The 25832-nt window shown below is 40.7% G+C and overlaps 1 protein-coding gene across 1 annotated transcript in view; it reads left to right on the top strand.

Moving 5' to 3' along the window:
* The window catches only part of usta (uronyl 2-sulfotransferase a), a 38175-nt gene that overhangs the window by 10450 nt on the left and 1893 nt on the right, over nucleotides 1-25832 (top strand). The window contains exons 2-7 of the mRNA XM_026340591.1: nucleotides 12053-12096; nucleotides 16137-16292; nucleotides 20876-20955; nucleotides 21051-21204; nucleotides 25352-25449; nucleotides 25592-25749. Of these exons, the coding sequence (XP_026196376.1) occupies nucleotides 12053-12096; nucleotides 16137-16292; nucleotides 20876-20955; nucleotides 21051-21204; nucleotides 25352-25449; nucleotides 25592-25749 (690 nt within the window). The remainder of the gene's footprint in view (nucleotides 1-12052; nucleotides 12097-16136; nucleotides 16293-20875; nucleotides 20956-21050; nucleotides 21205-25351; nucleotides 25450-25591; nucleotides 25750-25832) is intronic.

Genomic DNA, 25832 nt, shown 5'->3' with positions numbered 1-25832 from the left:
AGAATCAGCACAGAGACACAGTTGCTCAGTCACATGTGTCAGTAGCATATGTTAAGATGTGGTGTACGAGTTGTTGCCTGTATATTTATAAGAGTAAAGGATCCCTGTGGGTTGATCTAAATAAAGGGTTCAAGGACCAGCACAAACTGGGGGGTGGTTTTTTCTGCTTTCCCGGCTGCGTTGCTTCACAGAGTTGCCACCACTATGAGCACCACTTGAACTGGGCTGTCGTGCAGTTCATGTGTCCAGGTTGACGTCTATTCTTTTGGAATATTTAATGCTTTTCAGAGAAACAGATGGAAGTGGAGATGTCCTTTATGTTTTCCGCTCCCTCTATCTTCACCTCCTGTCTTTAGCTTTGTTGCTTTTCTCCTCTTTAATCTCTCTCCCATGTCATCTGCCAGACTAGACTCTTAACAAGTAGGGTCGACTCGGCTCTGCTTCTAAATTTATAGGCAGAATTAAAAGCAATTGCCCACACAAAACAGGACACACTGATTAGCGACCAGGCCTGACTGTTTGAGTCAGTGAACTGGGACCAGTAGCATATGGGTAGAAGTAACCTGGAGTGAACACCAAGACAGTTGGATAACTTAACGTGCTCTGCAGTTGTGTGATGCTGACGTTTCTGTCACTATGTCACTCATATTTTGAGGTTCTCAAGAGTTTTGCACACTTTATTTAAAAAAAGAAAAGCTGCAAAACCTAGATTAATATTGAGTCAGTGAGTCATGCTCACCGCTCAAAGCCAGATTGCGTTCACTGGAGTAGTCATCATAGCTGACCATCAGATATTCTTGAAATGAATAAAGCGTTCAGGGACACCCTGTAATTCAGAGCTTCAGAAATAACCTGGGTTACATTAACACCCCAGAGCTTTTCCAGTGTGGATTAGCATGAGTCAGCAGTATCAGCGGGCATATGCAGTGTTTGTTTTTCCCATGTTTTGCAGACATGTGCTCAGTCTCTACGTGTGTGTAAGTGTGAGAGGGAAAGTGTGTATGTTGGGTTCAGCGGGGTGTCTCTAACTAAGATGTGATAAAGTGTGTAACCCTGTCCTGACACAGCAAGAGAAACTGATTAACCCTCCCCAATGTCTTCCCTTTGCCCCTGATGACAGAAACAGAGAACCACAACACTTGGCACTTCACAGGTTCTGCACGGAAACACTTTATGAAGAAAATTAGGCTCCTAATGACAAATAATAGGTGTATATTTCTTGCTTGCTTCTCCTTTAGAGCTTGTGGTTTGGGTTTTGTTGCCAGGGGAGCGCTCAACGAGAAAAAAAGCACAAGAGTGGGAGCAATGAGAAATGTAGTCCTGCTCAGAAGCACACTGTGCATTTGTCACGTAAAAACAAACATGTCAACATAAAAGAATTAACGACTAGTTTATTTATCATAACCGATTTTTGTATGTTTGGGCGGCTTAGGAGCCTGTCGTTAAATCAGCAATGATATTCATCTTTGTGTTCTACTTCTAGAGTGGATATTAAAAGAGACAACAGGATGTTAAAAAAAGCGTATTTGTGTGGAGAAGCCACAGAGGTCAAAGGGTTCAAGAATGCTGGACGCTCTCTCTTCCTTTTATAACCATCATTGAAAAGAAAATGCTTTTTTTGACAGAATATTATTTATTTACAGTGCGGTGGCAAGTGCAGGCCAAATGCTTTTTCCAGTTACTTGAAGTTTTAGTCACAGACATATCTACCTACTAATGACTTGCACACATAGAGCTGGCAACAATTAGTTCATAAATCAATTTGTTTATCAGTAGAAAATGAATTGGCAACTATTTTTGATTAAACAGACCAAATGTCTATAATGTACCGGTAGATTGCATGAATCAGTTGACTTCATGTGTGAAGCCCAATATGATGTTTCTGCTTTTATTTTCAACACTAGCCTGTTTCCCTGTGTCCAACACCTACATAACGTGACCCAGCAGGCATCTGCTTTTGGTTTGTATCCAGGGTTATGCTCTCCACATATTATTGTTATTGTTGGTTCTGACCAACAGCACCAAAATATATAGTTCAAATTCAGATTGTGATGATTCATGATGAGGTTGGATTGAATTCGACAATGCCCTGGCTGCTGCAGTAAGTTCAGATGATTCATCTATAAATACGTTCTTTGCTGTTGTTGGAAATGGGAGCTGCCATCTGTTGTTATTGCAATGTTGTTGCTCTTTGCTCTCTTTTTGGCTACTGTGGTCCACTCGAGCGCCAAATGCCTGTCACTGCATTATCACCAAACTGTTCAAACATTTGTCACTCAATTTACATGGTTCACTTTGGTTAAATGGAGCATTTTTATATCCATGTTAAAATAGAGGAATGTTTTGTAGTGCAGACAGTGACAGTTTTCGATTATGCTGGCATGATATGTGATCCATCAAGTGGTTAACACGAAGTTCTCTTTTTTCCCTGAGATCACCGTCACCAGCATGTGCTCCACACATGGTGAGTGCACTTTATTTGGCACCTGGTGAGGGAAGGGAACAACATGTGGAGGGATGTCTGTCTGTGTGTGTGTGTGAGCGCGCTCGTGTGTGTGCATGGATGAGTTTCGGAAGGCATTATGTCGATGTCATGCAGTACAAGGTGGTCTGCTGCTGACACACATCCTGTGGCTTCTGGTACCAGGCACTGTAAAATGCCCTCACACACACACACACACACACACACATATCTCTGAAAAACATATATTCAAAGCTATTTCTTCTTTTCTTCGATATTTTTTCCCTCCCTCACAGATGCACTACATGCAATTAAATGTGCACATACCTCCCTAAATACACGCCTTCCACATGTCAGATATGCACATACATGGACACATATCCTGAAAGAACTGAGCATTAAACAAGGGAGTGGCAGCATCCCGGGTCCAGCAGTGGTTTAACCTGGCACTGACCAGCGCTGTAGACCGAGATGGAGCCTGACAGCAGTTTCCGTCAGATGAGTATTTATGTAACAGATGATGCAGGCAAGGAGGTCAGAGCTCTGCCACCATCCACTGTGTAATTAGTGAGCAGTTTTGGGGTTTTGCGGAGTCTGGTTATACATGTGAAAACACACACATGCTCAAAAACAGTCCTGGCGTACATGCAAAGTAGAAGCAGCATGTGCATGCACATAAAGACAATTTCGATGCTTCTCTAATTGGACAAAATTGCATTTTGAAATGTTTCAGAAACACACATGCTGCACTATACAAGCATGAGCACACTGGCAACTACAGTTGCACTGCTCTCTACGGAAAACAGCTGAAGGTGGAGAGGAAGAGTCATGGTTTGGAAGAGTTTAATTCTTCCAAAGTGGTAATTAGGAAACAAAATAATACCCAAATATGATAATAACGATGATGTATTGAGCGCATTGCATAGCAAGTAGTTACCTCATTACAATAAATCAGCTATTCAGCATTTGTGGCTTTACTCCTGGTTTCATTTCAGGATTTCATCTGATTCTGTCAGAACAGTGTAACAGTTTTATTATTATGGTTGCGGCCCATGGAAAAACTACAGTACCATGCTTTACTGGACCATAGTCACACCTGTTCTATAACTCATTGCATTTATCATCTTTGCTTTATCATCAGAGTTCCTCAAACATTATTTTTTTCTTTCTGTCTATTGACTCTTACCATCTCTCTCTCTTTTTTTTTTTTTAAATCTTTCTCCCTCAGCGTTTCTTTCGCTTCCTTCTATCGTATGTGCCTCACTCTAGTGTGAGACTTAGCACCACACAGTCTCCTTTTATGCAGTCTGTTTATTTTGCAGGGCCAAGCTGCAGCAGCATCGCTGCCGTGCATTCTGGCGAGCTGATGAGGGTGGCGGCTGCTGCTGCTGCAGAGACCGACATAAATTAGGTGTCGGATTTGATACGTTTGATATAATAATCAATAGCACACATATGGTTGACATATGCACACAGAGACACACATTTTGTTACCATAAAGATTCTGTCATAGCCTATAATAATATACAAAGGAATGCATGTATGTCCTGACATCAACCAGAAGAGTTTTTCTGGAAGCTGGATGATTCCTGAGCCAACAACCCACACTCCATAGCCAGTGAACTTATCACTTCAGCTGCCAATCATCGTTTCATTTCCTGAGTTTCTGCTTTTCATTACATTGCACTCATAAGCACATTAGATATCGCCGTGTAGAGAAAAACCCTATTTGGTATTTGTATTAGGGCTATCATATACAGTATGTCTGTATATATTCTGTATAAAGTACTATCTCTGTGTCTGTGAGTGCATGAAATTGGGCTTCCTGGTGGAATCATTATGTTTTTGTCTGTTGAAGGGATTTCAGGCCGTCGGGGAAGCTCTCCCTGCCAGATAGTGCAATTCATCTTCTTTTGCTGACCTCCGCAGAGGGCTCACAAACTGATTTGATAACAATTTGTTCCTGTTTCCCTTTCTGTCTCTCACTCTTCCCTTCTCTGTCTCTCCCCCATGAGTTTATTTCTCTTCATTTCCTCACTGTGGTGTAGAATGCAGCAGCTGCTTTTCCTAAATCTGGCTCTTATGTCACATGACGAACCCAGAGGAATTCTTCTCAGTAACTGTTCTTCAGGTCTTTTTGATCCCTGCTTCATATACTACTTTTTGCCTTCCATCGGCCCCCATTTCGCCTCTTTCCTCTTTCCCAGAACTTTATCTACACCCCGACAGGCTCTCACAGGGTGCATATCAGTGGGTATTTTCCATAGCTTGCACAGATTTCATGATGTGGACACAGCATTTGTTTCTCTATAAGCATTGTTTTTGTTGTAAGTTAGAGTAAAACAAACAAGGGACAACAAAGGAGATAACACAGGGTTGGGCATTTTTGGAAATGCATGTAAACTGCCCGGACAGAGCCAGGCTTGCTGTTTCCCCCAGTTGCCAGTCTATATGCAATAAAATAAGAAACTGCCTACTGTTAGTTTACTGCACTTTAGTGCACAGACTAAAGTTCTTATTCACTAGTCTGTAATAGCTCATTCAGACACATTCAGTGATTTTTCTTTTTACTTGGTGCATCATATGTGTCCCCAGCTATGTGGACCGGCGGCTCTGAGCAGCAGCGATAGAGCAGAGAGCAGCCGATCTCAGTGGCTACATGCACACCCAAGCATGAAACCTAAAGCAAGCAGAGAGCTGACGCTCAGTGTGAAATCGCACACAGTGGGAGAGATCCTACAGTTTTAAGAGCCGCGGACACTTTTTTGCTTTCATGTGGCACAGATAAACATATAAAGCAAAGTTTCTTGCCACGCAACAGCAAGGGGTTTGTCACCTCTGATGTTCATAAACACAGCTTTTTTAGCGTGTTTATAGTGGAGGACGACAAAAAGAATCCTGCACGGCCATCATCGTGACAGGCGTGCAGAAATTCAAAATAGATGTAAAGATTTGGTTCACCAACAGTCTAACAATATCTGGCTTAGTGGTGATTGTGCACAGTACGCACCCAGTCTTTGTGTTCTGCAAGATTTATCTATAGCATGCCTCATTTGTGACTCAGCACCACAGAATCCTAAAACAAGGGTGTTGGATGTTTATAGCTTCCACAACCGACTGTTGTCTGACATTGTTATAATGAAAGGAGTAGTAATACCTCATTGTAATCCCTTCTTTGTCATTGTAACTTTTTCCTGCTCATGGTTAGTTAGATCAGCTAGATTGCATCACGTGCTACAAGCGTTTCTGCTCCTGCTGTGGGTGGAAATGGTCACATCAGATATTCGTGACATTTCACAATAAAACCACTTGATGATCAACATCGGGTAGAGAGGATAACGAATATCAGACAGGGAGATAAAGTAGGAAAAAACAAACAAACACATGGGCAGGATGGGCAGACAACTAAACAAGCATCTGTGGCAAAAAAAGATGGATTCTCTCAAAAACTGATTAAGCTTGGCAGAGGTTCTGGGCCAATTCAGTTGTATTGTAAACAAACTATTAAAGCAGGGTGTTTTTCTAGCTTCTTCCCTCAGACAGAGCCTTCTGTCACCACAACATCTGAGCCAATGTGCTGATAGAGCATATTACAGTAAAGGCTTCCAGACGAGTTGTTGTGAACATTTAGTAGTATGACAAACAAGTGCACTTTGTTCTTTACTGGTGGATGTGTTTTTTCTTTAATTCATATGCTAAGACCTTAGTTTGTTATGATTTACACAGGATTCATATACCATGCTGATGCAGTGTGTTTGAAGGTGACAGTGTGTAGTTTGCTGGGATAAAGTGACAGACATGGAAAAGTTGCTTGGACAAATACTTATTTTGTGTGTGCAAACCGCTCTGCCAATGACAGCTTCGATAACCTGGGACAGTATAATTAAGGACTGGCCTCTATCCTTTTTCTGAAAAGGATGTGAAAGTTGGTGACCGAGTTAGTTTATGTGTACTAACCACAGACATTGGATGGATTATAAAAAGTTATACTTTGCATGAAAAAACAGGAATAATGTAAAGTTACCTGTAGCCATTGTCAAATACATGTTTGTACTAACTGTTTTGATATGATGTTTTTATGAAGGATTAACTTTATGTACTGTATGTGTTTGAAGTAAACATGTCTTTCTGAGTGAGGCTGACATTTAAACCTTTAAATGGAAAACAGGTGATGCAACAAGCCAGTACATGATGAAGTTAGTTATTGGTGTTCTGTCCTTGGTGACACCTATCGCCCTGTTGCTGACTATATTTCTACGTAACCTTTCTGGCAACATGTTATGTGTTTCAGTTATTTATTTATTAATAGTGTAACTGATGCTGCCAAACACTTAACATAGCGCACTCACTGACAAAGTTTCCAGTTAACCAACACTGGGCACACAGATCAGTGTATATGAAAGAAATTTAAGGAGAGAGAACATCCTTTTGGTGCTGGTTGTGCAACATCTCACAATTAGACACTTGTCTTATTCTTCAGTTTTCAGTTATGTATGACAGAGATGTCACCAGTGGTGTGTGTGTGTATCTGTCGGGCCGAGCCATTTATGCATGATGCATTTCCACATCTGGTGTTTGTTTTCTGAGCTGCTTTAAAGCAACAGTGGCTGAGTAGTTTCCCATTCGTGGTTGGTTTTTAATGGGTTGACCACTGACGTTTAACTGCTGTTGTTGTTGTACACTGTTCACCATTATTTTTATTTTGAAATATTCCTAAACAGGGGCAACCACAGCTTTAGGGGCCACTGTGATTTAACCAAGTGTCCCTGGACAAGACACGGAACCCCAAACCATTAACACTTTGAGGAGGCTGCCTGAGATCATAAGATCAGGCAAGAAAACTGTTATCAGCATGTCAACACATCCGCATGAGGTACATACACACTGCACTCTGGTGCCGTTTAACAAAAAAGGAAGTGACATGTCCAGAATTAGCTGACAGAGCACGCAGTTTTCTAGATGATTCTGACAACATCACATCCCGGCGATTAACGATATTTACTGAATCTGATATGTGATTCCTTCTAACTGCTGTGGCAATATTGAAATCACTCATAGGATATGATATTAAATGTACAACATCATTCATCACGTCACTTTCTGACTAACCGATGAATCAGTCTCGCTGCTTCAACTGCATCCTTCCCTTTTCCAGTTTTGGAGACATCAAATAACTCTGTGTGTGTTATTTCTCTGTCAAGTGTGAAATCTGCTGATGGTGGTTTGAGAATGATTGCTGAGAGTTTGTTATACTCAACATCAATTTTGAAATGCACTGGTGGATAAATACATAACTAATCAACCTTTATATACGGAAACATTCTTGATTTAATCCAAATGTGCTCCTAACTTTAAAGTGTTTGATTTCCTACGGGTTGTTTGTCATCTTCTTCAACTATAGCTCAAGTTTAAAAATCATATATGTTATGACTCACTCATATTTTCTCTGTTCTTCACTGAAGCTTAGGAGATGATCAAGATTTTATGTTCCCGCATAGTGTGTCTTTTAATTTGGACTTTTTTGCCTCTTGCTGCACAGCCACCAGACTCAGCTCTGCTTTGCTGTGTCATCACTTTCGTGGTACATCCCTGTTGTACAGTATGGCAGTGGCAACCACTGGTGTCCACAAATAACATGCTGACAATCATTCTGAAGTCTCCCAACCTCTGTACATCTGTATGCATGTGTATATGTTCTTGCAGTACTGCTACATCTTAGTAACCAAAATTTGAGGGGAGCATTTAGTCCACAAATTAGTCTCCCTACCAGATCCTGGTCTTTGGACACCTGCAATAACATAGCAGAGGCACAGCTTTTTTATTTATATCACTAAGCTGTCTGACCATTGTTGATTCTTGAGTGACTGAGGGGTGATGTGGAGCAGGGTGCAGTGGGTGGAGACCCTGACCCCTAGTTTAACTCCCATCTGTAATTAGGTAGATGGGTCGCGCTTCAAGTTTAATGGAGGACCACTCCCACACTCCAAATCAAAGGGTTGGGTGACCACACACACACACACACACACACACACACACACATACACACACACACACACACTTTTTACAGGCAGACACACGGAAAAGCATGTATATAGCCCGTGCACACTGACTTTGTTTGCATATGCTCTCTATTATGGCACAAATGTTTAGGACTATAACCATAGATGTGTGTCTAAGTTTAACTGGGTGTGTTTTACACAGCTGGGCCAGACTGGAGTTAAGTTATGTAATTTTCGACTGCAGTGCAGATTGTCATGGGAGATGTGTATCTGTCAGCCGAGCCAAAAAAACTTCTCACACAGTTTTTCTTCTCTCTGTTGGTGTATAAGAATATTAGTGTTACACCTTTCATGCTTTAATTTTCGTTACATACGGAAACTACAGCAGAATGTGGTTAAGGATGAGAAAGTTTAGTCTTCACACACTGAGAAACCTGTAATCTAGTTTTGCATACTTGTTGAACATTCCAGAGCAGCAGCTCTGCAACCATCCTTTTTTTGCTTTAAGTCGCATCCCAGAGCAAAATAAAGGCTCCTTAACTTCAACTCCTCTTTCTATCCTTTTGGCCCCTCTCTTAAAGGCCATTCCTGTGTGGTTTTCCGGTCCCACCTCGGTCTATTCTGGGATGTGTTCTTCCATAAGCGCTACTTAGATAAGTTCCCAGTTTCACAGCACAAATGAAATGGTCTATGCTCTAAATACATGTTTATGAATTTTCCAAACTTACAGTAGCATTCCTGAAGCGGGCCAGCAATAAAGGGAAAGTTCCAGAAAGAGGAATTATTCTGGGCTGATTTGGTCAAAGCCATACATGAAAATCCCTGCATTTGCCAAGAGATATTCTCTTTTTTATATATTTAAACATGCAGTATATTTACAGTATTCTACCAAAAAACATTAAACCCTTTTACATTGAAGTTGTTTTTATGAAGATTTCATAAAAGTCTATTGCTGTGCTTAGTGATCCCTGTTTCTCAAGTTGGAAAAGCAATAAGGCTAACAAGTGCTTTGTAGGCAGGATTAACAGTGACATTATCACCTTGTGCTACAGCCAGAAATGTAGCTACAAACCAAAAAGACAGGAGAAAGGCAAGTGTGAATGAAACTGACTAACTAGATGTAAGAAGCTGTTCTGATTTAACGACAATAACAATGACTCATTTTTGCACTGGAGGGAAAAAAAAAAAAAAAAGCAGCACAGCTAATGAGGTGACTAATTGGTGTAGGTGGTAATTTGCTTTAACAAGTTCCTGAACATGGACAGCATCTGGCCTTGTTTTTGTGTTGGGTTCTAAAGTTGAAATGAAGGCTCCCACTAATGTATACAAAGGGTTTATACAGTAGTTTGTGTCCGGACATAAAGAATATAGATGTTATACAGTAGTTTGGTGAGTAGAGTTTAGCAATATGAGTTTCAGAAATCCGTTCCCTTTCCAACTTCCCAATAATTAATTCTTCATCTTGCTGAATAAAACATCTATGGCAATAATCAACTTCATACACTTAAATGTTTTATACTGCAAAATCAATCCCAGTGCTCAATAAATACCTCGGTTTGAAGATATTCTACACTGTAAGCCTTTAGCTGGTGGCATGTGTTGTTCAGAGGACAATAAAATGTGTTTTGATTTGTTGAGACCTTAGATGTGATTTTATTTGCTGCAGTTTTTCTTCTTTTATTTTATTTCTTTATTTTGTACGTGGTTATTTAGCGGCAGTTAGACAGAGGCAAGATCATGGATCTTGTGACACTGTAATCCAATTAACCATTTAGCTACAATCCAATGCATACCCGTACCCCAGTCAGTCTCTCCTGCAGATAGTCGTGTCCACCCAATCCCCCCCTCAACATAAACCAACATTAAGCATTACCATTTAGCAACCATTCCTTTGATTAGAAGAAACAGTGTAAAGTGGCAACACATCTCTCCATTTTGAAGGGCTTCTTTGTGCCAGAGTCGCATGAAAGTCCACACCCCAGTACAATGGGGTCGATGAGTACGGTGCACTGTACAGTGGCTCTTTAAGTTCATTTTTCTCTCTCTGTGGGTGGTGGGGGCGGAGGGCAGCTGTCAGCTTTTTACGAGCTTCGTGCCCTGGAAAAAATTAGTTCCAATCCTCTATCCAAGACGCTAATGAGAAGCATGCACGGGAGGTGGGGAGGATTTGGAGGTCTGTTGAGGGGTGGAGGGTGGGGGGTGTCCGTGATGGATAACGAACTGAGATGTCTGCCTGTCTGCATCCTCGCCCTGCTATGACCTCAGATGCCTTAGAAAGAAGCTGCAAACATGTGCCCTGCTCAGCATTCGTCCAGAAACCTGTGTAAAGTCGTGAAAGAGAGACACAAACGCATATTGAGTCTAAAAACACCTGAGCATGAGCGTAATGCAGCCTGGTCACCATTGATGAGCCACAACACACACACACACACACACACACACACACACAAAGATAAGCAGATTATTTTAATCCTTACTTAATGCATATACATCACTATCTAAAGTATATACAGTGCTTACAAAGACCTACAGTAGACTTCCAGAACAAGCGTCCAATAACATCTGCACGCCAAGTGGGAAAGTTTGACCGACGTATGTGTCCATGCCGCTATTCATATTTGTGTTCTGGATCTTGTTTCAGAGACACAATGAACGATTGTTCTCATAGCTAATATTTCCTCTCTTTATAGCTTTATTTGTTTCTCCACACACTCTCCGATTGGTCTGACTCCGTTAATCGTTGACCTACAACACAACCTGATTGTTGTTAACGTGATGGGAAAAGCGATGTGTCTCTGTATATGTGGACAGAGGGGCCAAAGAAAAGGCCGCTGTGGACCTGTGGACTTGACGTAATGAACGAGCCCGGGCCTGGATTTGGAGAGTGAGCTGCAAGGCGGGCGCCAACCTTCCGTATGGGTCAATCTTGAATGAGCTCCATTGTTGCCACATGAAAGAGCTTCACAGTGTTCGATATACTGTATAAATAGGCTACAATTCTCTTCACAACATACTCTCACTTAACAGAGAAGAAGCTGGGGCTGTTTTCTCGCAGGGGAAAGAGGCTCAACCCATGTGGACAGATTTCGAGAAAGTGTTATTTCTATTTTTCAATAAAAATCATATATTTTCTGTATTACATTCAATAAAAGATGGCTTAGTGTGTGTGTTTGCCCAGTATTGATGATATAATGAAATGGATTGGATAGGGTTTATTGACATTCTTGTTTCCAAATGTGAAAGTGATCGAATGCTTCGTTACCAGACTGCGAAAACCAACTGTCTCCAAAACATGAGCCAAGAAAAGCAGACCTCTTTTAACCTTAGTGACAAGGGATTTGTCAATTCAAGTCATTTTAATGCTTCTAAGAATGACTTTAGGAAATAAGAGAATGTTATTACATGTTACATAATACTCTTAAGACACCATTCACAACACGCTGCTGACAGCCCGGCTTCATAATGGTGATGCAACATATTTGTTTTCAGCTCCCATTCTTTGTGTTTAGTTATTACATTTGAGTCTTCTGCTGTCCAGTCATGGTCCTCTCAATGTCAGATTACTAACCTATGTTCTCTCTTGTCTTGGCAGGTGAATCCACGTATCTTGATGACCACGGACCCCCTGCTCCAAGAGTAAGTCTTTTTAAGTGTTAAGGTTACTTCCTATTTCACCCCTTTCTTGTTTTTTATCCCATTCTTCCTATTTGTCATTTAATTGTTTTTCTAATTTCTCGGGTCTCTGAACTACTGCATGCCTGCCTATTCAGGATAAGGGTTAGGTCTTTGTGAAGAAGCTGCGTGCAAACTCACTCGAAATACCAACAAGACCCGGTTTCAGTGCTACAGTAATGCTCTGAACACACACACACACACACACACACTCTCTCTCTCTCACACACACACGCACACACACAGTGCTGACACAGGGGCCTTGTATTCATCCAGCTGCATGTCTGTACGAACATCTCTTCTCTGTGCTCCTTCTTTCCCTCTCTGCCAACTGCTTTCTTCCTCTGTCTGCTTATTCATTATCGCCGTCAGTTTTGGTTTTTGCATGGAGCATGTAGCTAATGTGAGACGTATGCATTTGGTTACAGGTTAGTTTGTGGCCCATGTGAACAACTGTTTGAATTACGTTACCTCATATGTGGATTTTACTTTGAAAAACCTTTAAGGAAATCACTACCTAAAGTGGCCGAGCTTATAGTATTGAAATTCTTCCAGAAATACTGTATATGACAGAATCAAGTCTAATAAAGCGAAAATAGCTTCTCTCTTTTCCATCGAGAGTGTAACAGCTTGACTGTGTCCACTGATTCTGAATATTTACATTACTGTACAAACGCAGAAGCTCTGGAATTCCCAATGACACGAAAGTGTGGTTTTATTGCAGGAAAAAAGGAGATGAAAGCAGAGGCAAGTGTCAGAGATGGATTCACTGGATTCTCCTTGAACATTGTTGCGCGGCCTCACAACGAGCAGCAGCAAGACTTTTGTGGATTTCTTTGCCCTAGGTTTTGTCTTTTAGATTACATAAGTGCTGGCTTCACTAACATAAGTCATTTTCAGGGTAATGGTCATATACTGCATCATTAATTAGAGCGAATGCTCTCCTAAAAAGATTTTAGAACATTAATTAAGGAGAGCACATTTCAAGGACACAGTCTTATCAACCACTGATACGAAGTGTGATTTTAAGACTGCATAGTCTATAAATAATTAAGCAATATACAAACAATTCCAGCCTTTTTATTGGACCTTATCCCCACCTAGGAAACCAAGCCTACACTGTTTTCAATATTGATTTTGCTTAAATATGTAAAAAACATTTCTGAAGCCCAATCAACTTGTGATTTGAAATTTTACTACGACTGATATTTACATCTACAGTAGTCGCTTTACGGTCTTTACTAACTGCACCCAGCCACACAGCCTCCATTTGCACAGACCAGGCTGACAGTGATTATACATTGGCTGCGAACTTTGATTGATTCCATAACTTTCCCCATCTCTTCTCCCAGACAGACGATGCTAATGGCATGTCAGTGGCAAGTGCTACGTCAACCACATTTCTCATTATCTTTGTGTTGACATTCCACTGCAATGAGATTGATCCGCAGTTTCAGCAGCGGCCGGTCGCATTACAACATGTGCACAGAAGGCTGAGGTTATGGCAAATGGAGGGAAAGGTTCGAAATCGACTCGAAAGCTCGACGTAAATGAAAGCGCATGGAAAAGCCACACAGCTCTCAGAATAGAGTTATGAGTCTTTCTGTAAGCATGACAAGAATATGGACTTTTTTACTTGTGTACAATGTGTTTCTAAATATCACTTTTTAGAGCCCAACACGGTTTTCCTAAATTCTCCACCGTCTATAGCCACTCTTGGTTAATCTCTGTAGGGGTTGTTCTTCCACTAAATCTTTTGCAGAACTTCAAAAAGTGTATATATTAAAAAAAGACCAATCGGATGCATTATTGTAAAGTAAGTAAAATGGGGGTGGAATTAAGTAGTGAAGCTGAAATATTTCTGGAAAGGTATATAATACTCAAATAGTATAATATAATTTATTATTTAATGAACCTATCATTGCTTCAATCCACAAACTAGCATAAAAGCATGACATCGATTATGCAATCATCGAAATCTCCAAATCTCCATACATGTTATGTTTCTATGTGGTCAGGCAGTTGCATATGTGCTGATGTAGTGAGGAAAGTATTTGTCATTTCCTCTCAGCTATTAAAAATCCATTCATCTTAATTCACATGAACACACTAGTATGGAAAGTCCACTGTCATAGCCTCTACTTGTAGTTTTTTTTTTTTTTTTTTCTGAGAGTGTGAGAGGTTCAGGATTACTCATCTCCTTACCGTCTGTTTGATATTGGCTCACCAGTATCTGTAAATTTAAAAGCAGAAGTACTCTTGGGAGTAGGAGTGTCCTGATCAGACACAATGGGGAGCTGCCCTGTTGCATAACACTTCCTTACACCAGTGATTGACTATTGACAGAATCCCTTACTTGCAGACACTGCAAACATGTCTCACAGCGTGCATCAGAGTGGGACAGTGACAATAGCACAAACTTAAAGGTTGCCCTTTCACTGCTGTCAGTCCTGCTGGGTGATTTGGACTTTTGTCTGTTTGTTATTCTTGCGTATTACAGCACCAGGCTGTTTGAGGTCTGAAACATTCATTTGTCATCATATCAGCAGGAAATGGTGTCCTGGAAGAAATTGCATGTATTTCACCCATCTCATTATTGTGATAAGCTGAGCCTGTAGTTACTTAGTAAACACGAAAGAATGCTGGAGTGCTGTCCAAGAGAACCATCTCCTATCTGCTGGAAGTATTTTCCCAAAACCGAGTGACATTTCTATAATAACAATTAGTTTTATGATACCCTTGATTTCTATTCAGTATATTTATTTAGCAAATTGTTTGATTTCTAATGATATTAAACTGTAAAAATACAAATATATTTAGGTGTTTTGAAACAGTGTTTTAGGTGTATTGTTTGGCGATGATGAAAGTCTGGCCATGCCAGGATACTCCCTCCTCATCCTGTGGCAAATGCATCCATGCATCTTGTTTTCACATTGTGTCAAACTCTCTATTGATGTCCAGTAAAATGCTCCTGCTCTGGGGAAGACAATCAGAAAGTGCGATCAATTTAGTGATGAGCCGTCTTTAGGTTGATTTGTTTCCTGCAGCTTTTCTTCCAAGTAGTTCCTCCACTTCATCCCTTTTGCTTCCTTTTGCACTCTTCGTCCATTTGTTACTTTTATCCGTCTTTCCTCTGAGCTCTGGCAAACTGAGCCCATGCTTGTGTGGGACTGCTGCTTTTGGAAGACATGGGAAAAACTAAGAATGTGTGTGTGTGTGTGGCCAGTTTTGTCATATTGAAACTCCTGCATCCATAGAGCTGAACAGCACTGAAATTATCCAAGCGATACTAAACCTAAGTAATATCTTCATGTCACAGGAGAGAGATAAACCAGCAGGCCTAATATCTATAAAAGTAGCAAAATAATTTATTAACTAGCCACCCCATAAATAATCCTCCTGTCTTTGTTTTTATGGTATCTCACTTTTTAGAGAAATCTCCCAGATGCCCTTTTAATGGCTTGTCTTCTTTTTTCCCTCCCATTATTCCCTTTATTCCTTTAGTTTGACCTGTTTTTTCTGTTTATCTTGTTCTCTCTGGCCTCAGGGACTACTTGTGTGAAGCTCTTGGGTCCTGAGGAATAATTGCCAAATTAGTCCACTCATGCTGACCTAAGGCCTAAAAATAAAGCCTCATGTTCAATACTCATTGAACCTCTTCCTAACCACAAGCAGAGATTTACAGTAACTAGTCTGTTACTCAAAGTGAAACTAGGTTTTACAGACTCATTCCCTTTATTTCAGTATGTGAAACACGACTGGGCTGCTGAGCTGGTCGTTTTGTAATTGGTGAGTCATGAGATACGTATGTGCCACAGCTTGTGAATTTAAAAAAAGTTGACTAATCGTTTTACTGAGACAGCAATAAAATCTCTTCTGGAGAATTAAAGGTTACGAACAGAGACGATAAAAACTGTGAAATACAGTGAGAGCACAGTTTTAAATGTTCAGTGCTTTATCTTTTTTTTTTTGTCTTTATGTCTCTCTGTGTCTGTTTGATGCAGGTGCTCCCATTTCCCAGCCAGGTGGTTTATAACCGTGTTGGCAAGTGCGGCAGCCGGACGGTGGTGATCCTACTGAGGTTACTGGCTGAGAAACATCAGTTCAGTCTGGTCTCTTCTGACATCCACAATAAAACACGTCTCACTAAACATGAACAGGTAAGAAAAATGGGATCGCGGGGCAGTGGTTGAATTTAAAGGTGCGAGGACGGCCGGTCGTATACATTTTGTTGTTAATTGCCCACAGTTGCCTCTTCAAGTTTCAGAATAATTTAACACTTTGATCATCAGATCATGAGATCAAGTCATACAAAAGGTTCAAATTTTCATTTTTATATGTTTACATTACTATTGTCCTGTACTGGATCATTTTCATTGTACTGCTAACCCCTAGGAAATGAAACAATACTAAAAGCAAACATATTTTTTATTGCTATGTCCCTTGTGGGGAAATGTGGTCTTCGGATCCCACTTCTAAGCTCCCTTATGTGTCCATCATCTGTTTATAAATATAATAAAGTTAAGCTAAATCACTTGACTTTCATTTAAATAGACAGATTCAAAGCAGCTGGCTACGGTCAAATTAGAGGAAAAAAAGTGTCTCCACTGAAGGTAACACTTACTGCATATGGAAAATAAAGAGGAGTGGCTTGTATTGTACACTTAAGGACTGTATGTGGTCACAGTGAACACAACAGCAGCAGGAATTCATTCAGTGTTTGTCTTTCATTCAGTGTGAGAACAACGCTGAAGGACAGGGAATCTCCTTTTATTATTTCCTGGAATATCTCGAGGACATGAGTGTTGGCTTTACAGAGGAAGAACTGCTTGCATTTAAAAAACCACAGCCTCTTGAGACACTAAGGAGTGCAGGCTTGTGCCAGTGGGAATGCCAACTCAAATGCTAATGCGCATAAAGCATATCTAAACAGCACTGGTTTTTACTGAGACTTTCTCCACTAACCACAGATATATTTTATTTTCTAAAACAAATTAATATTGTTAATAAAAGATTTTCCAACTACTTTAGGATCAAGCTGACAGGCCTCTGTGTGTTTTGAGGCAAATATGACCCCAAATTGTAGTTCCAAAACAAGCCCCACTTTGGCGAGAAAGCTTACAGAGAACTATAACTTCAACCAGATGGTTTTAACTTTCACTTTATGATATTATTTATTACATAATATGGTGTTGCTGCCATAAATTGGGATAAATGTAAACATTATGATGCATTCCTTGCAATTCAGCGAGTTTAAGTAGTCAATGCAATCGATTAATGCGTTGTCTCAGCGCTTGATGACACACATCCTCACACGACGATTATTGACAGCATCCTGTAGGAATGAGCTGGTGCTAAGCAGTTGTGAATGGTCAGCCGATGCTAAATATGTATGACCATTACTGACCAATTTGATGCAAATGTTAAGCCAATATTGAAACAGCTACTTGTTTACCCATTCATCAAACCATGAAATGCTGGCTGCACACACAGTGGTAGAACACCATTACACTCTTTACCTCTGGTCATAAAATAGCTCTGTGAATCATCTTGAGTAGCACTCCTTGGGAAGAATATTAGTACTCTAGTGTCTTTGCAAGGGGGGGTCTGTTTGTATTTGTTTTATTTCTTTACTTCTGTGTGTGTTGATATACAGATACAGACATGCATGGCCTACAAGTTCAGAGATGCTGGTATCATCAGTTGTGATTCTGGCTCATGTTTGTAATTTTCTTGCTGGCGCTCATTGTAGCACACTGATAAACCGTGGCACCACTGTTGGTGCCTTATTTGACTTTTAATTCAATTGATTCAAGATTTTAAAAACTTTATTAATTCCAGAGGGTTTTTTTTTTTTTGCCTTGTGACAGTTGCTCTCAACTCGGACAGAAAGAAAATGAACCTCAACCAGAAAAGATCCACACCAACATAAATACAAAATAACATCAATACAGAAAACTCAGTATATATAAAGAATATCTAAGATGGATGAAAATAGGTCAGTAATAATAGTCCAGGGTGGAATGACAACAGATATATGACATAAATAATGATTCCCCACCTCCTTACAAAGGGGGCAGGAGTTGTACAGTTAGATGGTCACAGACAGAAAGGATGTCCATTGGCGCTATGTGGAGCACTTGTCTTATTCATCTGGAACTTTGCAGACATAAAGCAGATTTGAGGAAAACAGTAGAGTGACAAACCTGTCCCTTTCAATACTGGGGGAACAGGCTCAGTGAAGGACAGATGTTTAAGACATTTCTTGGAGAAAGAATGAAAGAAGACTTTAAAAACAACCTCCAGAAACAGAAAGACAGCTTCTTTTATTGTGTGTGTGTGTGTGTGTGTGTGTGTGAGTGAGTCTGGGTTAATGTGGGATACTGTTTCCTCCCTCTTACCAAAATCTTAACCAGCAGACAGATGCTCTACAATCATAAATCTTGTGTATCTGCATCACTTAGCCACAGATACGCAAACACCAAGAAGTGTCTGACCCCAGTACAAGCAAAGACTGTAAACAGTTATTCCCTAGTAGCCTATCAACAGCTACATTCAACCTACAAAGGAACACTTTGGTCACTTTTTTGCAAGATTGAGGTTCTCGTGGAAATCTCTCACATCCTGTATACGATTTTGGTGATCATTTGCATAATGCCAGAACTCTATATTTGCCCAGTTATTCTACAGGTGTTGATTACATAGGCTCACAGTAATTTATTTTTTTGACCGTGAGACCTACAAACAAATGAATTGAGTTGAATCCACGGCAGCAGTTGTAGCTTTAGGCGGTTTTGGCTCTCCCTTCATTTCCCTTGATGAGCCCTATGAGGACGCCATGGGGGCTCAGGAAGGAGGGAGGTTGGGGTGGTGTGGGGGTGGCAGGGGGTTGCAGGTATGCCTGGAATCTCAGACTGTCCTCCACTTTCCCTCTGTCTCCCTTCAGCCCTCCCTGGTAAATGAGAGGGAGGTCTGGCCAGACAGACCAGAAGGGTGGGTCAGAAAACACACACACACACACACACACACACACACACACACACACACACACACCTACCAAATGTACCAAATGTGTTCAGGACCTGCAACCCGGGTGTGGGGGAGGGGACATTTGGGGTTAGGTCTGGGCTAATTGCTTTTAACTCATGGTGAGCTCAAAATACACTTGTTTAAATGAAGAATTTAAATAAAATATGTTTGAGTTGAAAAAGGCCTCAGAATGGTGAAATAAATCCTACAGCTCCAGTGAAAGTATACATGTACTTCATAGCGGGAAACATCTACAGAAAGTGGAAAGAGAGTGAATGGAAATGTACTGAGTTTCTGGAGGAGAGGAGCGGCAAGAAACCCAAATCTGACATTTACATATTACTGTTGCTATTTAAGTAGTCTGGCAGTAAACAAGTGCATATGCATATTTCATAAAAGCAGGACCTTCAAACTATTCTAGAGCTGGTCAGTCAACACCATCTACATAAAGCCTGACTCCTGACTGGAAACAACCATAACAGAACATTTACAGAAAGACTGACAGCAATTAGAAACTGTTTATGGCACTTAGCTTACATTGGTATTTGAAAGCTGCTGTCTTGATGATTTAACACTAAACCAAACTTTCAGTATTGATGTTTAAGTGATGGTTTATTCTTGATATCATGTACGCTGAAAAGAAGAAAGAAACAGTATCTCTAATTGATCAAATGCATTTCATGTCTGTCAGTTCAATACTTTTCCAAACTTGGACACATTAGTTCCATCAGTTCTTCACATCCAACTTGCTGCTGCACGTCTTATCTGAAATAACTAGACTTGTTTTCTCTCGGTGCTTGTGGATTCTTTATCCAAGGAATGCTTTTTGACAGTGTCTTGGCTCATCGGTGAATCCAGCTGAATCTCACCAGGAAGCCAGGATGTCTCCTGCGATGCACAATTTTTATATAAGTTCGTCTGCTGCGGTTTCACTCTGTGGGAATAGTGCCGAGGTGGTGTCCTCTTCAGCGCCCACAGCTTGGGATACATTTCTCAGTTTATGTGGGAGTCATACTTTGCATGGTCATTAAGTTCTTACATGTGGGTTGACTGGATGTCACATGCAGAATCAGTGCAAAATGGAGCTATTTATCACAATTAGCTTTAAGTCATGGGAGTCAGTACATAGCAAACTGTGATATCTTGTGTTTTTTAGCTACTGTTATCCATGCAGATTTGGAAAGCTACTGGAAAGTGTCTCTTCTGAAGCACAAGAAGAAAAATCACTATAAAAATGTTGGATATCCTCTACATGACAGGGCCGAGCATAAACTTTGCTGATTAATATTGTCAGGCAATCAAAACAACATGCAGTCAAGGAAGACTTATGTGGCAAGGTTAGTCTTCAGGGAGGTTCTGCAACTGGAATCAAGGTGGACCTACAGCTGGATAAATACACAGTCAAAGTGCTTTTTATCCATGATTATGGACTCAGTTGAAACACTCAGCCTTGATTGAAATTCATTGTTTTATTCGACAATTCCTAAAGGTGATTTGGATTGATTGCCTTTTTTTGTTATTACATTTTCTCTATCAAAAATCCCCAGTCAGTGTGAGGTACATCCAACATGTACTCATGATTATCTCCAATCAATGTTTTGCCTGATTTCTACCAATACGCTGTTCATTGGCTGTATCAGACCATAACTGCATTTTACAGTCATTCTGTGAGAGAGGTCAAGTCAAGTTTGTGTGTGTGTGTGTGTGTTTTCAGGTGGATCTCATGAAGAACATCAGTAATATCCCTCAACCATTCCTCTATACACGCCATGTTCACTTCCTCAACTTTACCAGGTAAATACATTAGCTCTTGGTATTTGTTTCAGTCCGTATGAGTTTAAGGAGGCAGTTCTGTACGACTAACTTACATGTTTATCTGTCTTTGTTAGGTTCAGGATAGAACAGCCTGTTTACATTAACATAATCCGGGACCCCATCAATCGGTTCCTCTCCAACTACTTCTTCCGGCGATTTGGTGACTGGAGGGGGGAACAGAACCACCTTATTCGTACTCCGGGGATGAAAGATGATGAGCGATACCTGGTGAGACTCGCAATAGCAACTACTTCTTTGCCTCTTTGCCAGAGACTCACACAAACTATAGTCACCTGCTGTGGAGTCTGCTGATTCATTAGCTGTAGTTTTGTGGCCAAAACTTTTGCACCTGCCTTGGAGTTTGGAAAGTTGGACTAGGAGTAATTCATCATCAGGAGTGGTTTGGGCTAGCATCAATCACAGCCACTCAAATTCCCCTTTGTTTTTCCATTTATAGCTGTGCACCCTTCCATAAAATTGTCTAAGATCTGAAATAAAGAAAAGTGACAAGTTCCTGCCACATTGTGATGTGCAAAACTTTTTACAGGAACATATTAATTTTAACAGACTTCAACCAATTACTACTGATACATGTTGAGGATTGAAGTTTAAACAAAAACACTGCAATAGTGAGGCAGTATCAATAGGCAAATACATGCGGCACATGTCGTTAAACCACAGCTGACAATTCTGGCTTTTGAGAAGGAACCACTTTCAGTAATGTTCCCCAAAGAATCGGGGTTGAGTGAAAACTGAGCCAGGTCAAAACTGAATCTTTTCCCCTTTGTCCTTCTAGCTGCATTACATCTCAGGCCCTGTACCCAAAAGGCCCCTTTTTCTCTCCATCGGACATTAGCTAAATCAGTGCCACAGATGTTTATGGTTTGAAATACTAATGCACTTGCAGTATAGAACAGAGCTGCACAGTTATTTTATGACTGAGACACTGGCTTGCCAATAACAATGCTTTGAATCCATATCTGTTTTGGTTTCAGGCCAGGTGCTTTCAGAGACTCAGGAACTTAGTTGAGACGTGAATTGAAATGTTGTATGCTCATTTCTTATTCTGCTATGACCTTGATGTAAACTATAATTATGCACATGAACAGTGCTTGTATTAATTTTCCACTGAGTGTATCATATAAATCTACAAAACATTATAACAAGAAACAGATTTTCACATTTTTAATGCAGTGATTTCTGCATTCATTCATTAAATACCTGATAAAACACATATCCTCTGTCAGCCAGATGACATGTATTTTTTTGTCTTTGCGCTCTCTGTATCTGTTTTTTGTTATGTGCTGACAAACATACACATAAATGTGAGCAGAAATGCATTAAAGCCACATTTTGCTCTCTTTGAAGATGTTCTACACATGGTGTTGCTGGAAGGAGAAAGGGAGATTGTAAGACCCTGATGCTGACTCAATATTTAAATCTGATTATGATTCAACGGTCTTGCCAAAGGCAAAAAAGGGTGCAGTGCAGAAACAGACAGGAGACACTTTCTCCTGCAGTCTCTGATACTGTGAGAGACCCCAAGAGCTCAGCATGCTGCGCAGGATCTGCAGCCGCTCTTAGAGGCCAACAGAAGGAGTGAATGTCATTCTGGCTTGAGTCTGACTGAGTGTAATTAAGTATTGGGCTGTTTTTCCTGGTGTTCTGGACCATGTGAGTTATTAAAGTATGCAGACTACGGGGGCCCCTTGTTACAGTTAAAGGGGATGGGGTGACTGTGTTGCTGTAGACTGGCTTACCTGTGTGCCCATATGTTTTCATATGACTGTGTTTATATGGTTTCTCAGATTACACTTTTCCTTGTTTTACTCTGCGTTTCTTTCTTTTCTTACCACTCTATGTTGCAGTTGTTGGTCTTATGTCTGTGCTTATACAGCCTGTGCATGCTTGCAATAACAACAACAACCTAGCTTCCTTAATTAATAAAGACAGCTTGCAGATATGTGATAGATCATATCTATAAACTGTGACTGCGAGCATGTGCTGTCCCTCGCTGCTACACACTAGCTGCATATGCAATGCGACTGCAGTAGTGATTCACATGTCCAGTTCCTTGTTGTAGGAAGTCATTCGTCATTGGAGGGTTTAATCCAAAAATAAGGCTTAATATAGCTTTAAGGCTTGATGTTTTAGCTCCAGAGAGATTGGATGTCCTAACAAATACGGCATTTACAACACATTTATCGCCATGAGTGCCCTGCTCAAGTCAGTACTCCGATTTCAAACTAGTTCTGGATATCTGTTTTAGTTCTGGATATCATTTTTCCGTTGCCTGGTGTGCATTAGCTCTGCCTGCCCTGCGCTGCGTGTATATGACAGGTGTCAATGAAAGAACACTGTCAGTTTTCTAGCCGGGGCTGAAGGAACCTGATGCATGTGTTACTCAGACATTCCTGTGGTTGGTTAGGAGTTTCCGTCAGTCCTCACAACCCTTTTTACACACACATACACTACACTTTACAAAGGCATACACTGGGCAACTGAGAGGCCATACTGTACTGTATGTGCATTCAAGGAAAACCCACACAGGCTTGAGTTGGAAAGGTTTACATCATCAGTTACCCTGATTTAATTCATGCTTTCAGAAAAACAGAGATTAGAGCCTCTTTTGCTACAACCTGTGACTGCTCAGTTGGTCTAATCCACAGTGAGAAAAGAAACAATGTGTGCACACAGGAGCTTTCTTTGAAATACTACCGGGCTTTTTGAGTGCATGTTGTGTCTGCTATTTGTACTTGATAATGCATAGTTGTATATAAGCGAGAGCGTGGCTATTTTCCCAGAAGTCCTCTAAACGCTGAGGCATGACGGTGTCAGAGGAGAGGCCTCGTGTCACTGTCTACCTTTCTCTTATATATTTTTGGTTTGTTTGTTTGTTAAGTTTTTATTTTCTGGTCATTCCTAGTATTTCCAGGATGTGTGTGAAATATACTGTAACTGTAAAGTTAGTTCAAGAATCAACTATAATGTGAGTTTCCTTTGTTTTTCACATTGACTACGCTGCCGACATCTTCTTTATTGTGGCCATTGTCAAAATGTACCACTCATCCCAGATAAGAAGCTGACAGCTACAGACTGATAATATTTCTCTTAGTAATTAAATAATTCACTATTATTCAAGAACTACAACAAAGTGCTCTTACAATTAAGAATCAAAGAAAGTCAGGGCACAAACCAACAAAAGCACAATGCTGAACTGTTTTTGAAGGTTCCTTTGGGATTTCGTTATGGTTTCTTTGAAGTGCTTTCCAAGGATTTGCTTCACTGATTACCAATAAGTCCTGTTCCCAGTGCGTAGTGCAGAGCAGACAGTCACGAAGTTCTAGCAAACCCTGCAGCTGCTTGTGGAATCAGAGACGTAACTGTGTTCAGCTGCATTGAAAAAATAACTGAGTGCAGAATTTGTGCATTCCCATCCCAGTTTACAGCACCTATGTAGCCTCAAAGGCTAATGGCAACCTTTACCTGTGTAACTGACAGAGTGACGTCTCTTCTCAGCAGCAGCCTGCATCCTCTGGGAAGAACTGGGTCCGTGGTCCCGTCTGACTCCACTTAATGTCCGCGACGGACCGTGTTGGCCTGAGTGTTGGCTTTGATTAATTGCTCTTTATTAATGAGTCATTACCGCCTTGTCAGCGAATACATCTAAAATCATTTGCCTTCCTCTTTTAGATACTATTCTGATTGCACAGGCGTTTCCTTCCCCAGTTTTGCGTTATGTAGCCTGGTGCTACTGTACATGTGTGTATATAACCACAAGCATGTGTCATATCTCCATGCGCCTGTGTGTGTGAGTCATGCTTCGTGGAGTTGTTGCTCTGGATTTGTTTCCATCCATGAGGCTTACGTCACCTGACATAGATTTGAATCCTGGTTCCACAGCACTCAGTCTCTGGCCAACTTCACTCCTTCATATGTCTTTTTAAGCTTCCTCTAATGTCCTCCTTGTCATTATTCAACGTATACCACATTCAGCCGAAGGGAGTTTGAGAGTTGGCACGTCTGATCGAGCCACGTAAGTTTAGATATCTTTATCAGGAAATCCTAAAGTGCTTTTTTTTTTTTTCCATTTGAATATGAGTCATTCCACCACTGTATTTCAGCCTCTGAGAGCAGCTGAGGCAATAGCATAAAGCTTATCTTTGTGCACAGGATGTTGTTAGGCAAAGCACTTTTGGCTTTTCAGATGTTATCTATGAAGGAATCAGAATCCACAGACTCCTGGTGAAGTGCTCTCTCTAGTGGCACAATCAACTCATTACAGTTCTCTTTCTGATAACATGCTTATTATTAGAAAACTGTAAACAAAGATGTACTTTATATATTATGTTTTTTTTTTTGCGTCTGCTTTTAGGACATCAATGTGTGCATTTTAGAGAATTACCCTGAGTGCTCCAACCCTAAAGTTTTCTACATCATTCCCTATTTCTGTGGACAGCATCCTCAGTGCAGGTACGTACAAACACTTGACACGCTCTTTGAGACACCAGCATAACTTAGTGGGTTTGTCACATCTTTTTTTTGTAAGGCGTTTATGTTTTTATCTGTTTATCTGTTAGTTTTCTGTCTCTCACTCTTCTCCCCTCACCACCAGAGAGCCAGGAGTGTGGGCTCTGGAGAGGGCCAAACAAAATGTGCTGGAGAACTACCTCCTTGTGGGTGTCCTGGAGGAGCTGGAGGATGTTCTGCTCCTGTTGGAGAGGCTCTTACCTCATTACTTCACTGGAGTGCTCAACATCTACAAGAGCCCTGGTACAACCATGTTTAAGTGTCACATTTGTAGCTGCTGTTCCCATGGATTTTTACTCAGTCTGCTGTAGCAGATTTTTAATTTT

Source organism: Anabas testudineus, chromosome 24 (assembly GCF_900324465.2).
Source record: "Anabas testudineus chromosome 24, fAnaTes1.2, whole genome shotgun sequence".
NCBI lineage: Eukaryota > Metazoa > Chordata > Actinopteri > Anabantiformes > Anabantidae > Anabas > Anabas testudineus.
This window is presented reverse-complemented; position numbering and strand designations above follow the sequence as displayed.